The 15,520-nt window shown below is 43.5% G+C and overlaps 1 protein-coding gene across 2 annotated transcripts in view; it reads left to right on the forward strand.

Moving 5' to 3' along the window:
• Positions 1-253: 253 nt before the first annotated feature.
• The window catches only part of sept12 (septin 12), a 133,898-nt gene continuing 118,631 nt past the window's right edge, over positions 254-15,520 (forward strand). For both annotated transcript variants that reach the window (XM_036589324.1, XM_036589323.1), the window contains exons 1-2: positions 254-485; positions 13,495-14,796. In XM_036589324.1, coding sequence (XP_036445217.1) covers positions 431-485; positions 13,495-14,796 — 1,357 coding nt within the window. In that variant the 5' untranslated portion in view covers positions 254-430. The remainder of the gene's footprint in view (positions 486-13,494; positions 14,797-15,520) is intronic.

Genomic DNA, 15,520 nt, shown 5'->3' on the forward strand with positions numbered 1-15,520 from the left:
AGCCAAATCCTCTTTTTTGGTGATTTTTGGTAGCTACTTTTATGAACACTCGAGCTGTTATTTATATAAACTGAACACTTTTATTTTGGTTTAAGTTCGTCCTCGCGTTTACTCCGCAAAACGGGTGGAATAAAAAATAAACAACGCGAGAGGCGCATCTTCTCCACCTGTACTCCACTTCAGGTGGGCGGGGCTTTGTCTGGGAGTGACGCCTGGGGGCGTGGCCTCTCCAAGCTCGAACCGAGTGCGGACTGATAGGGAGCCACTCGAATGTGAGGCTGATTCTCTACAAATCCCACGTTTATTTCTCCCGAGCAGCGATTAAGAGCAGAAAGCAGCGTTTTAAGGAAGAGAGTTTCAGTCTGAGTTCACTTCTCGTTTCTTCTGAGCGCCACAGAGGCTGGAAGTTTTCTGTGGACACAAAGTCAGGATGTCAGATATTTCTGTGAATGACCACCTTGAGGGGATATTGTCTGATTTTGAGGGTGAGTGCGTGATTCCTGTGCTAAAAAGCCGTGAGAGCTAATGGTGAAGGTCACTTCGGCGTTGTTTTCTGATTTGTAGCCCAGCCTGAAGCATTCAAAGATGCAGTGTGGAGGAACTCGAGTTAATGAAGCCTGAGCAGAACTTCAGAAGTTGCTTATAGGCTGTTTCTAAGTTAAGAAGGACATGATTAGTTTAATAGGCTGCAAAAAAAAACTGAAAGAAAGTTTCAGAAGTGAGTCTGAAGTGCCTTTGGCACCATTAATTTTTTTCTGTTAGCTGTAAACAGAAATGGGTGATTATGATTATGAGTTCCATGAATGTGAATAAAATTTTGAAAGGATTTGTACTTTTTTTTCTAGTCTTTTTCAATTTATGACCCTTTTTCACTCGAATATTTGGTATATGAGTGGAATTTATGGCTATTTTCTCACTTTTACTTAGTTACATCTGAAAGGGGAATTCCACCAATCTTTCAAAATTTCTGTATAATTCACTCAGTAAGATGTGAACAGTCATTCAGAGAGGTTTGGTGTGAAATGGCTCAGATTTCTTTATAGTGATGATGATAGAAAGCAGGGGTCACCATGACTACAACACAAATATAGACATTTTATTTACTATCCCGAACCACCAGTGAACCTACACGAGTGTTCTGGGCTTATATATGTAATGTTGATGATGATAAAATAGTGTATAATCTGAAAAAAATAAGTTTTCTTTGGGGACTGTTTTGCTTAATACCCTGCATGTACCCCTCCACCATGAATGGATTAAAATAAATTGATTAAAATACATGTTAAGCCAAAACTTTATTACAAAACTATTTTAAAACAGTGTCTCAGTCATCAGGCAGTGAATTCATAACCATTTCATGTAGTAACTTTCTGTGAGGGAGCTTTTAGAGGTGGACGTCTGGTTCCTATCACCACCACTGTGAACAGTTCTGACTCTGTAAGTTTCCCTAGAACAGAGTGTTTCACATTAGACCACTCTGACTTTGTTTACATCTTAAACTTTTAATTATGCAGAATTTTTGAAAAATTGGTGGAGTTCCCCTTTACATTCTCTTTTTTTGGGACTCTTGTGTTGGTTCAGCTCCTGGACTGCTTTACTCTCACTTTGGAGCTTTCAGATTTTATTTAAGACCAGAGGTGATCCAAAACTAAGCAGAATGGAGCCTAACAAAGTTCAGTTCTTCTGCTGAGAGATGCTGCATGTACTAAACAGTTCCACTGCGGTTCTGTGAAGGAGCTCAGCACTGTAGGAGTTTTTGGACCTGGTACTTTTCTGCATATTACTAGGCTACCTTGGGCTTTTACGTTAGGATTGTTTAGTCCACTTTAACCATCTTTTTTTGGACCTGATTATTAAATTCAAAAACATAAAAAAAAATAATAATAATGTGTGCAGAGGTCCTTTTGGAGAATGTTGCCTTGAGGCAACATTGTGCGACAATGGGAAGAAATGATATAGAGTTGTGTTCCCTGAAGTGGTGAGACCTGGCTTGTGACTGGCTAAATCCATTCCACTGTCGCACAATGTTGCTTCTAGGCAACAAACATATTTCTGCAAACTTTCATAATGAAAAATCTTGATACTGAATGTTAAAAAATAGGTTTAAATGTGCCCATTAAGAGATAACATGACCAAGCACATGCTTTTTACTGACTTACTCAAACTCTTCCCTTTATTGTTAATCCTATCGTTGTCTTTAAATATGTGTAATGCTATTGTAAAGTGAGGAAAATGTGTTTGTTGCCCTGAGGCAACATCGTGCAATAGAGGGTTAACCACCTCTAGCAAAGGCTGCCCTGTGAGCTCTGCTCGGTGATGATGGCAGCTTCATGATGTGCATTCAGTTTTAGACACAGCAGAGCTCTGACCACAGAAACGGTCTCGTTCTAAGGCCTGCATGACTGTGATTCTAGTTCTAGAGCTAACAAATAAGATCCACAGCTTCCAAGTGAGCACTCACTGTCTTTGTTGCTCCTCACCAGAGCATAAAAGTGAACTTTGTGAACCGAGCGAGAGCTTTGCAGGCTTCCTGACTCCGAGCCACCCCTGGCAGATACTCTCAAAATCCCAAATTGAATCTTTCTTGTGTTACAAGCAGAGATAAAGAGCGAAAACGTCTCGGTCTGAGTTCATTCTCGTTTCTTCTGAGCGCCACAGAGGCTGGAACTTTTTCTGGGGACACGAAGTCAGGATGTCAGATATTTCTGAGGGGAAATTGTCTGATTTTGAGGGTCAGTGCTTGATTCCTGTGCTGAAAGGCCTGAGACTTCATTGTGAAGCTTCATTTGTCGTTGCTCTCTGTTTTGAGTTATGAGTTAATGTAGCCTGCTTCAGAAGTTGCATGTAGGCTGTTTCTGTGTTAAGCAGTGATTTACCTACAGGGGAACTCCACCCGTTTTTCAAAATTCCTGCATAATTCAGTGGTTGAGATGTAAACAGCCATTCAGAGTGATTGTAGAGATTTCTTTACTGTTGTGGTGACCGAACTAGGAACCAGGGGTCACCATGACTACAACACAAATATAGACATTTTACTTACTATCCAAAACCACCAGTGAACCTACACGTGAGTTTTTCTATGCGATGTTGATAAAGGTGAAATAATTAAATATTAATATAAAAATTTTTTTTTTTTTTTTGAGAATATTTTGCTCTCAAAGCCCTTCATGTATTTTTCAGCCATGACTGATATGTTTTAGGCCAAAACCTTCTCATAACACAATGCCTCAGACATCAGGCAGCATATTCATAATTCATTTTATGTAATACGTTTCTGTGAGGGAGATTTTAGAGTCATTAACTTCATATCTTCATATGTCTCACATCAAACTACTCTGAATGGCTTTTTTTATGTCGTAACCATTTATGCAGAAATTTCACAAAATTGGTGGAATTCCCCTTTTAGTAGGCTACTGTTGTCTGATTGTCTGATTTTGAGGGTGAGCGCTTGTTTTGAGTGTTAAAAAGCTGAGAGAACCGTAATGCTCTGTTTATTGATGTTCATTTGATGCCCTTATAAGACACCGTGAGGATGAACATGACATCTGATTGACCTGATGGTGGTAGCTTTATAATGTGCGCTCAGTTTCAGTGAGGCAGTGTATCCACAGTAATCGGTGGCCTCATTCCAAGGACTGAGTTCAGAAGTAACTTAAATAAGATCCGCAACTTCCAGCTGATTACTCACTTTGTTTTCGTTGCTCCTCACAGAGCATAAAAGTGAACTTTGTGAAATGAGTGAGAGCTTTGTAGGCTTCCTGACTCGGAGCCGCCATACATTCCACTGGTGTGGGACTGTAATTAACTCCCTGAGCTCATAAACTGGCCCTCCTCTTTACATCGCCGCTGCGTTTAGAAACCTTCCTAGCCCACGCCGCGACTGCGTCCTCTGTTGGATCGGACACACACCTCTGCGCAACCCTTCCCCGGTAGATTCGTCATGGGCCGACACTCAGCGGGGTCCGCAGAACAATGGCCCTCTCTCTCACAACGCCTTACTGTTTAGACAGGTGCTGATCTGAGGAGGAAAACAAATTAGTTTAAGTCCACAGACTAAAAGGCCGACCGTTATTATATTTGAGCGCCTCCGTGGAAGCTTCCTTGGGCTTGGGAACAGTCGAAGTGCTGCTCCAGTCGGAACTTTCTCCAGCATTTACCACTACTTATTCCGATAGGCATCGCTGCTGTTTGGAAAGCCTATCTCACAGCTTGTTTACGTCTGCATACAATGCATACAAATTGCCAAAACCATTAAAGCAGCTGCCCTCTGCATAGCAAACAAACATATCAGACGAGCTGTCATACCCCCCAGAGTTGTAATAACATTAAGGAATGCCACTGTGACCACTGGAGACGCGGAGTCTGTGATGCTGGAGGCTGATAGTCACAATCCACATTAATCCCCACTTCTTTGCAGAGCAGATGTGTTTACCGACCGTGCTTTGCATGCAAGCCAATTAAAAGGAAATGCCCTGGAATGTGCTCGGACCCTTCGATCACGGTTATGCTGGCTGAGGGCGGTTATGAACTTTGACAGCAGTAAATTAGATTTCGGCGGTACTGTAGGGGCTCCTGAGCATGTGTTGAAAGGCGCAGTGTCCACTCAATCAAACCCATACTCCAGCCATGTGATTCTTGGTAGGAGATGCCGCAAGAGAGGCGTTGCATTCTTTCAGCTTCACCTCCAACTGGGCCAGTCGGGGTCACTTCTGAACAAGGGGCCAGTGTGCCGCCTGGTGCTTGAGCGAGGATGTACAGTGGTTACGTTCACTCTTGGTGCTTCTTATATGCTTGGCTGGAATGTCTTGAGTCGTGTGGCCAGCAGTGTAGCCCTTTTATGTGGGCATTTGTGGTTTTTGTGTCGAGCGAGGGTCCTGTGTGGGACATACATGAAAATTGGCCAAGCCAATGAATTTTTTGGCCAGTATTAAGAATGTGTAAACCATGTTTATCACATATACACTGTATTTGCAACTGATAAGCCAGCTCCAGTAACAAAAGACAGTAGTGGTGTTGGGCAATATGACAGTATATATCGTTATCGTGATAATTTATTTCACGATACAACACAGTGCTTTTCTGAACATGTGTGTATATTTTGTCTGTAATAATAGAACAATGATCAGCTACATATTTCATTATAAAGAAAACAAAATATGCCCTGTTAAACTGGATTTAGTACCAAATATTGGTTAAAAATCTGTTTTTTTTATTATGTTCTTTTTTCTCTGTTCCAACTGATCAGATCTCTGAAAAATTGAATATTGTTACATATCATATATTGTGAAAATGTCTTGTTGTATCTCGATATTATGTTTTTTTGTCATATCTTTTTGCCCACCTCTGGTCAGGTGTGGCTTTTTGCTGTGATTCCACCACATCCACCCCTTTTTTTCATTATACCAGTCAAACCAGTGGATGACAGGGTGAGGTTCCTGTTTTCACAGTATAGTCAGCCAAATTGAAGATTTTTATTGTTCGATCTCGCTGACCAACCTCCATCTTCATCAGGCTTTAAGCAATGCGGGTTTGTTGTTGTGATTGCCGCTATCAGGATTGTGGAATCAGACACCAACAGAGCACCACATTCTTCTCGAAATCATTTTCCAGCCACAGAAATGATTTTATTTTGTCTCTTTTAATAACCCAGGCACAGCAGGCCACGAAATAATGCTCAAAGTTGTAGAAAATTGTTGTTGTTGACGTTGCCATCGCAGTGGTGACGTTAAAGTTGGTAAATTCTGCCAAAATCGGATTTTTTCTGCATAATTTAGAGGTTGAGATGTAAACAAATTCATGGATTGCTTTGATTTACATCCAGGATTCTTTACAGTGGTGGTGATTTGAACCAATGTGTATTAAGCCGTTTTATTGGCTGTCTGAAGCGATATTTTATACGTTTTCTTTGGGTACTGTTTTGCCTCACAGCACTCACTGCCATACATTTATTTATAAAATATGCTTTAGACCAAAATCCTATGATAGATTTATCTTAAAACAATGTCTCCGGCATCAGGCGACATATAACCATTTCATGTAATACCTTTCTTTGAGGGAGCTTTTAAGGTGGACGTCTGGTTCCTATCACCACCACTGTAAACAATTCAATTAATTTTTCCTAGAGTGGCACATTTGAAATAAAACCACTCTGAAGTTTAGTGACCAAGATGTGAAATGTTATGACCAGGGGCACAGGTCAATAGGTAGTGTTGACCCCTGGTCTTATGGTAGCTATAAGCTGTTATGATCTGTAGACATGGTGGACGATGATGGACGTTGTGGAAATACACTGAAAGGGAGGGAAGCAGAGCTAAATAGCATTGATGATTGACCCCCACTCCCCTTGCTGTGGCTTATCAGAGAAGGCCACTTTGTCCAGAAAGACTGTGTTTTCAGTGGCCGCGCTGCCAACCGAGATCATATGCTCTTCAGTCATGCTAACTGTGAAGTCTGAAAACACGAAAACAAAGAGTGTCTGTAGACCACGGCCGACTTCCCTCAATGCAACTCATACATTCCTCGCAGCATTAAAGCAGTGGTGCAGGGCAAAAGATCTGGTAGACGGAGGGGCCCCGGTAAAGCTCGGCTGGATCGGGGGGGGTTAAATGGTATGAAGGTGGGTTTGTGTATGTGAAAGCGCGTGTGTCTGTGTATGTCTGGTTTATGGCTGGGCTATTGAAGGGGTAATTACAGTAACTCTGCCTCTCTTCACCACTGTAGACTAGACAAGCTGCCTTCCAGTCTCTCCCTTCCGCATGCACAGCAGTCTGCCCTGTGGTCTCCGTGAAAAAGGTCATTGAGGCTAAATAAGAGTGGATAAAGGCTATCTGGCTTTTAGTCCATGATGGTGATTTATGAAGGTGCCTGTCTGGTCATCCTGCTCTGCATAAGGAGCATCCAAAATTGAAGTCATGACTCTAGTAGGGGTGGGCAGCATGATGATTTATCATTATTATGAGAAATTGCATTAAGATAAGCATTTCTCAGCATACTGTGGATGTTGTAAATACTTCTAGAACACTAAACAAATGCCTGCAACTTAATAGTTCTGTTTAATTGGATTGTGGAACAGTTTATTATACTCATAAATTTGGCCTGATTTTCCACATATAAATCCAGCCGTAATTTGTTTTTGCAATATTTCTTTATCATTGATAATTAAACAGGCTGTTTTTGTTACCTTTAAAACTGCTGTATGTAAAAGAGCTCTGTTCTGATTGGCTGTGCCTTGTTTATAAAACTCCAACGTGAAAGGGCGGGGCTAAGTAGGCATTGATTTTTGTGACATCACAAAAGCAAATAATTCAAAACAAGCTGTTTTGGCAGCCGAGTTTCCGTATCTGGAAACTGTATAGACTGGAGTACAGTATAAACTGTTTTCAAAAAAAGAATGGAAAACGTCAGTTTTCGATGATATGAGTGCTTTAAATCTGGCTCCACTGGGGATTTTTGTCCGTTCCAGCTGATCAAACCTCAGAAAAACTAAACATTATGATGTGATGTGTATCACGTATTGGGAAAATGTCTTTAAGGATGATATCACTGTCGTCGGAACAAAACCTCGTATCTCCGAAACGGTAACTTTACAGGAGAAGGAAAAAACATACTTTACTTTTAATGTAAGTCAATGGAACCAGACTTTTTTCCAAGTCATTTTGGGTCGTTTCTTTTAGTCCATTCATCATAAAATTTATGCACAATGTAAAGGGTAACAAGTATTTCCAAATTATGTCAAAAACTGAAAAACGTCAAAAATGGAGATACAAGGTTTTCTTCCGACGACAGTGATATATTTTTGCCACCTCTGTACTCTTGCAGCGATCTGCTCATTAGTCGTTAAGATCATTATTTAAGATAAATGACAACCCCTGAACTGCCTTGCTCATCTGTTCCAGCGCTTAAATGAGTTACAGTACACGTTACAAGACAGCCGTCAGGTTGTAAACGGACCTGCCATGTTACCCCATCAAAAAGCTCGCAAGAATTTGGCAGCAAATTTCAGCCTATGGCTCAGACATGTTAGTGTACGATTGCCTGACACTTTATCCTGCTAATGACGCATGCGAGTGAACCGACACCTGCTGAATGCACTTTCTTGTTCTCTGCTTTTTTTTGCTTTGCATGGTTTTCTTTCACGGCGTTATATGTAAGGGGGCCACTGGTGGCACCACTATGAAGTTATTATGTGGGAGCAAAAACAAAGGAGGGAACAACAGCTTTTAAGAGGATGGTTTTTGAGAGTGACTCAGAGTGTGAAAGTTTTTTTTCGAAAGCCCCCCGGGGACGCAGAACACGGGGCCTTGTTTGCAGTGCCGCAGAGCTGCAAATAGCGGCTCGGAATTTGGCTTCCAGATGTGCCGGAGCAGAGGTGGTCTCCTGAGGTAGAGGACTCAGCCGTGTGCCGAAGGGTCATCAGCGAATACCTGTGTGGAATGCGGAGGGGAGGGGGCGGGAGAAAGCCTCCACGGCGGGCCCGGGCAAGCCCCTCCATGTCTGGCCAAGTCTCTGCTCTCCCTTTAGAGCACTGGTTCCCAACACGTGTGCTGGAGCACATTTATTACATTTATATTTATTCCTCAAGCAAAAGATTTTATCCAGAGGGACCTCGCAAAAAAGAGAAATTCAGAAAATGTCAGCATAATGAAATAGTTAAGATGTAAACAAAGTCCTTCAGGGTGATTTGCTCCACTTTAGATGAACTTACTGAATTGTTCACAGTGGTGGTGATAGGAACCAGACGTCTGAAGAGTTTAGTGCCTCTAAAAGCTTCCAAACACTGGACCTCATTCTCCAGTATCTTCCTAAGGTCCTTTTTTAATTTGCTTCTGAGAAAGGTCTTAAGAAAAAGTCTGCATCAGATTCATGACCTGTTCTTAAACTGCAGAGTTGTTCGCACCTTTGTACTCTTGAGTGTGTGTAGATTCTGTTCTTACCTAAGAACAAATCCCAATTAAGAAAACAAGTGGGTTTTAAAAAGAAAAGTGGTTGGTAAATTGGTTTAATGATATTTTTGGCCTAAAATGTACTTTTTAAAATCCATTCATGGTGTAAGGCAAAATAATGCCTCCAAAAAACCCTGTTTTAGTGTAGGTTCACTGTTAGTTTTGGACAGGAAATAAAATGCCTACGCAAAATTCTGTTTATTTGCTGAGTTTAACATATTGGAAAAAAACAAAATAAAAAATGTGGCGTAACTGTTGCAGAGGCCATATTTTAGGAGTGATTTTAATTAATATGTTAAATTGAGCAGAGAAACAATAATTGTGCATAAAATGTGCACAAGTATGTTCTCTATAGAGGATGCATGAACCTATTTTCACTTAGAAAATCAATAAAGCATTTTGCATACAACAAGTATTTGCATACAAATCTGTATATTTGTGTTCTAGTCATATCAAGCCCTGGTTCCTGTCACTACCACTGTAAAGAAATCTGAGTTACAATGAACCATTTCACATTTCAAACCACTCTAAATGACTTTGTTGCAGTTTAATTATGCAGAAATTTTGAAAAACAAGTGGAATTTGTCTTTAAGAAGCAAACAGTGAGTGCCAAAGTGATACAGGGTACCCAGAGAATCTGGACCTAAAAGACACATGTCTATCATAGCATGATCAAGTTAAATGAAGAGTTCTTTAGTATGCGTGGTGCAGGGCAGGGAGTACCCAACAACGTCAACTCAGGAAGGGCTGAATCAGTTGGATCCGGGGTTTTAGAGCAGGGTAGATACCCAAATATGCAGGGCAAGGGTACTCCAGGATCATGATTAGGAGCCACACCTTTAGAGGAAGCTCCAGAACCTTTCCACTTGAGTATCTTCAGGTGCTGGCCTCAGGAGTCAGTGCCGTTCTGCTTGACTAAATGAGCTTTAGCGGGATTTGCGAGGCATGCTCTTGATTATGGATGTTGCCTGCCCTCGCAGCTTTCTTGGGGATCGTAGAAGTTTATAGCCAGATGGCTTCATGTTTCACTCTTGCTTGGTTCCCCCCAGGGCCTCTCTTTCCCTGCATGCCTTGGGGCTATCGTTAGCCATGCATGGGACCCTTCCCTGTAAACCCTTCAACACCTCAAGTCAAAGCAAAGGCCTGAAACGGCATGTGTCCTAATGCAATACCTGTAAGATCCAGGGCGCATGACAAACGTGAGGGAATCTCTTTTGATTTCCCCGTCTCGTAAAAAGCCGACAGGCAAAATGTTGTGTCGGTTTTGTCAGCGTTTAACAGCCTTTTGCTGCAAAGCCTCATGTGTCAAACATCACTACGGTGATCAGCCACAGAGCAATGGGAATCTGCTTTTGCTCACATGGAACCAAACCTCGCCCCTGGGGTTGAACAGGCTCGAGCAGCATGGCGTGCATCTTGTTTCCAATTTACAGGAAATCTAAAAGGATGCGTAACGTCTTTAATGAACGGATTGTCAACAGATTTGTGCTACAGGAAGCCTGGCATCAATGCTCAATTCTCACAAGGCCACAGCAAACAGCCTAGCTCCAGAGAGCACCCTCGGTTAAGCAGACTAGACCCTGCTGGGAATCAGAAGGGGGGCAGGAACCTCCTAGGCTCCACTCTTTTTTATCAGATCCAGGGAGCATTGTGGCGCTCCGTGTGCAAGAAGAGAGGATTAAGCCCCTGCAAAGTTGCGAGAAAAGAGTGCAGAGCTGGAGCGCTTGGCTGCCAGCGTAATTATTTCCTGAGTGTTTGACAGGGTGCCAGTAATTACCTGATACCAGCCCCTCTTTATCTCAGTCAAAGGGGAGTGCAAGTTTACACTTGCATGTGCTGCTCTGCGAAGAGGGCTGTTAGGCTCCATGCCACTCAGATTCCATCCTCCTCCCTCTCTCTCTTTCCCTCTCTCTCCCTCTCTCTCTCTCTCTCTCTCTTGCTCGCCTGCTCTCCTCCTGAAACAGCAGTTAGCTAAAGTAGTATGCGCTTCTCCATCACTTTGAGTGCCATTGTGCGATCACCTACGGTGCCTTCGCCAGCTCCCGTATTGAATCAAAAGGCTCCCTAATGGTGTCCTTCTCATGACAGATTCCTCTCCACAGCCCTGAAGGGAATAACAGCATGTGTAGCTATCATGCACAGACAGACGTGTGCCTGCCACACAAAAGCATCCCCGCTGCTGGAATCTGATTAGCGCTTAAACTCTCCCAGCTGTGTGGCTTGTGATGGGCGAGCTGAAACAAAGGGGCTGCGGTCCACTCACTGTTCAGGGGGAGGCTGTGAAATGTGATTTGATTTAGTGCTCGTAGGCTCAGCGACTCTAATTGGCAGCACACCCTACAGGGAAAAATGTGCTCCGTCTCGGACGGCGATAAAAATCAGTGCTGCTACTCAAGATGGCATGATAGGTGTTGGCTGATAGCAGTACGTTTACACAGTGCAGGGCAAATGCATCTGAAAGGCCGGCAAATTGTCCAACTCCGGCTTCCCCTCACCGGCTCTACAAGCGAGCCGTCATGGTGTCTGGTTTTGATGCTGCATAAAAGGGAAGATTTCAGTGTTTCCATTTAAATGTTTGACAAATTTCTGAAAATGCAAATTAGGTAGAGTTTACATTAAGTACTGTTTTGTGCAAATTCTTGGTAATGTCCCTCACTTGACAAGAGTCTCACTCACCCCCTTTATTAACTCTTGGTAAAGAAGTTTTGACATCTGTCAATTGTACATGCTTGTATCCATAGTAATTCAGAGACGCCGGGTAGAACAGGTAGCGACCTATTTATTGAGGGCTGAAGTTGTCATCCCACTTTGCCATTGCCCTCCGAACCCCTGGGATCGCCAATCCAGTTGATTTTCACCTATCACCATGTTTATCGACAGATGGAACAGATTTCGTTTCTGGTGTATCTTCGAAATATCTGTTTCTATTGATGTTTTTGCATTTCTCTTTTATTGCTAAACCAACTTTTTCCACCTCACTCCAGTGTAAAAACTTTTTTTTTGCATTTTTTGAATTTCTGGCTTTCCCTCCAGGTTGTTTTATTTGCATTTTCCAAATTCACCTAAAAGAGGCAGATGAAAAACCCTCAAATGAGTGGGTGGAAGTACCAGATGCAAGCGTGAGTTCTTTAAGGCTTCGGCCGCTAGCGTGTTTCAGCTGTCGCCGTGCATTGCGCTGAAGCCCACACGAAATATTTCTAGCTGCCACTTCTGCTTGCGTCCTGCTGCCGAGCTCTCAGGACAGTCTTATTGTCCTCCGGAGGAATTCTGGGTCATGGCAAAAGGCCGCTGTAATCCAAGCCCTCGGCCCCTGACACTGCGCCTGTGAATCGGCTCTTTGTGCAGGAGGAAGAGCCGCTGCCTTTCACAGAGGCAGAAGGTCGGAAAGCAGTGTTTGCAATGGGCTTTGTGTCGCAGGTTGTGGGAATGGAGGGATTATGCAGTGTCACCACAATTTACATGCTCCAGGTGTAGACTTACCATTCGGGGCCTTTTTCTTGTTGGCTGCTTGTACCTGACGTTTCCTTGCCGGTATTTTAACCAACCGTTCTCTGTTGTTTTTACTCTTAAGGTGGCTTTTTTATTGTTTGCCATTTGTTATGCTGCTTAAATGCTATGTTACCCAATACCATTTGCTCCGGCTCTCACAGTTTCTTTTTTAAATGCTGAGTCACAGTTGGGAAGAGCCTCAGTACCACAGCTGTCCCAAAATTAGCTCTGAGTTTATTAATAGAGTGTATAAAACATGCTGTACATACTGTATGCTTTAGTCAGAATGTTGCTGTTATTCAAGAGCCTTTGTTGTTGCAGTAGTAAAACACTGGTCTGCTTCTGCTTAACAGTGATTCTGGTTTACAGTGAATCTGGGAAGACAAGTGCTTGCAAGACATAACCTGGCCAGTGGAATGAAGCATATCTTTACACGGTGATGTCATGGCAGCCGCAAACCGAGATCAAACAGACACCATCATAATTACGGCCTGGCCTTTAACAATGTGTCTGAAAGAGGTCCATTCAGAGAGGCATCCAGGCTGCCTATATACACAACTCAGCAGGCCTTTCAACCTTTATTGCCTCTGTAAAACCAATCTGGGATGCAACTGTTACTTTTGATTGATTATCGTTGTTGTGAAAAAAATGTCTTTGATTTACACAAAAGTAATCTTTTTATAAAAATATCCAAGGCCTGAAAAACTGGCAGATGCCTTAGAAATTTGATTTATGATTTACAGTCAGCCAGAAAAGTTAACTTGCTGCCAAAAAAACAAAATGAAAACATCTTAAGGGCATTTATGACATTATAAGATTATTTTTTATCACTGTTGCATGATTAGTAACATATGCATGAAACCAATGCAAACAATAAAAATTTCACTGCAGAACTTGTTTGTTTAATCAAATCCAAATGTGAGCATAACTGGTATCACATACACATTACAGCCAATATAAACGTTGTCATAATTCTGTTTCATACAGCTTTATGTCCTCATTAAACTGAAACCTTCTGGTTTGTTGCAGGTATTTATTTGTGCCTGTTTCTTCTCTTCCACAGCCCTGAAGCGGTCCTTTGATATTGATGATGTTGATGAGATCCCTACGTTCTCACCAACCTCGTCAGTCACATCCCCCATCAGTCCGAGCTCCATCCTCAGCAAGGCCGGTGAGGTCAGGAGTGCGGGCAACCACATGTCCCCGACATACCGCTCGCGGATCAGCCTGAGCTCCAGCCCTGCTCAAAGCCCTGCCATGAAGAACCGGATGGTGTCCAGTCTGTCCTTCAATCGAGGAACCATGGGAAAGCCCACCATCAACTCCAACACCGGGATCAACCGTGCGGCCTCCTTCCAGAACAAATTCAATCCCAATGGCTTTAATTCTTGTTCAGGACCTGGCAGTGACAACGACAGCCTTCATAGTTCCTCCTCCAGTCTGGAATACCAGGCATCGTCCAAACTGAGCTCCTACACCAGCCCGCCACAAAGCCCCATGGGGGTGGGTGAGTACAAGGCCCAGCGCTTGGGAAGCCCTGCCTTGAAGAAGTTCTCTTCCCATGGGAACATGTTCCACTCAGAGCTAGAGGGTCCATTAGTGATCCCCACAGAGCCTTTGGGTATCAGCCATGGCTCCATGCCCTCGCTGGATCTCCAGATGGCTGAGAGTGGAGGAATGAGACAAGCGGTGTCACCTGGATCAAGATTCCCTCATGCTCCTGTTACCTGGAATGCACATCGCCTCCACAACAACAGCATTGCTGGGAAGGATTTCTCCATCAACCACCAGCCCCCAAAAACCAAGGAGCCTGCTCGACTCAACAAGTTCCCCCTTGATCTTGACAACCTTGTGGTCAAACCACAGACCCCAGAAGGGCCTGTGGCGCCAAGACCACCTCCAAGATTTCACCCAGTGTCCACCAGTCCCACTGTGTCTGCCAGCCCTTCTGCTTCCATCAGCAGTTTAGACAGCACTGATCTTCCCATGGTTCACAACTACACTGCAGAGAAGCGTGAGCCCGTCACACCTCCTGGAGCCATCCCGGTTCCCGACATCAGCGAATCTCCTGTGCTGCTCTCCCCAGCCCAGACGCCTCGCTTCAACCTGGCCTCTCAGCCTCAGGTGGTCCAGATTGCTCCTGCTACATCACCTCCACCCACACAGGTCAACATCGTCAGCAGTACTTCACGCAGTGAGTCTCCGGCCAAGGAGAGCGTGGGCTCCATCCTTCAGAGGATTGCCTCGTTCTCCAGAGGTGAAGCCAAAGTGCCAATGCCCAGCCCAAGCCCTATCACCGCCCTCAGCAACGGAATCAAGAGAGAGTCCCCGGCAGTTCAACACAAAGAGTTCAAGAGATCAGGAGGTATGCTTATTAATGTGTGTGAATAATGGGAAAGGAGTAATTTAGAAATGCTAACGCTGCTAGCCATTAGCCACCATCCACCTTTATGGAATATTTATTTAATTCCTTGATAGCCATGTTAGTAGGGATGAGTCAGAATGTTGTAAAATTTGAATAGTCAGGGAAATGAGCCTGTCTCTACTATTATCCTTTCTCACGAGAGCTATGAGGTGTCTGAACTACTTATACGTATACTCCAAAGATGGCCGGCTAAAGGCTAGCCCTGTGTCTCACGTTCTAGTGAACATGTCTAATCCGTATACTCCAAAGAAGGAAGCATAGGAAGGCTACTAAAGCCAGCTAAAGGCTAGCCCTTCATCTGACATTTCCTGCAAGTGTCTTATTTGTTGACTACAAAGAAAGAAGCATAGAAAGACTACCTAAGCCAGCTAAAGGCTAGCTCTGTGTCTGACGTTCTAGTGAACGTGTCTGGTATGTATACTCCAAAGAAGGAGTCATAGAAAGAATACTAAAGCGGGCTAAAGGCTAGCCCTGTGTCTGACATTCTAGTGAAAGTGTCTCATCGGTTTACTTCAAAGAAGGAAGTGTAGAAAGACTACTAAAGCCGGCTAAAGGCTAACGTACACCGGATGAGAAACTCTGTGCTGCACTGCTGTGTCTGGTGCCGGGTAGCACGTAGTACAAACTGCAGCTTTGGCACATAGTAACCATCACAGAAAGCAGT

Source organism: Colossoma macropomum, unplaced genomic scaffold (genome assembly GCF_904425465.1).
Source record: "Colossoma macropomum unplaced genomic scaffold, Colossoma_macropomum, whole genome shotgun sequence".
Lineage (NCBI taxonomy): Eukaryota > Metazoa > Chordata > Actinopteri > Characiformes > Serrasalmidae > Colossoma > Colossoma macropomum.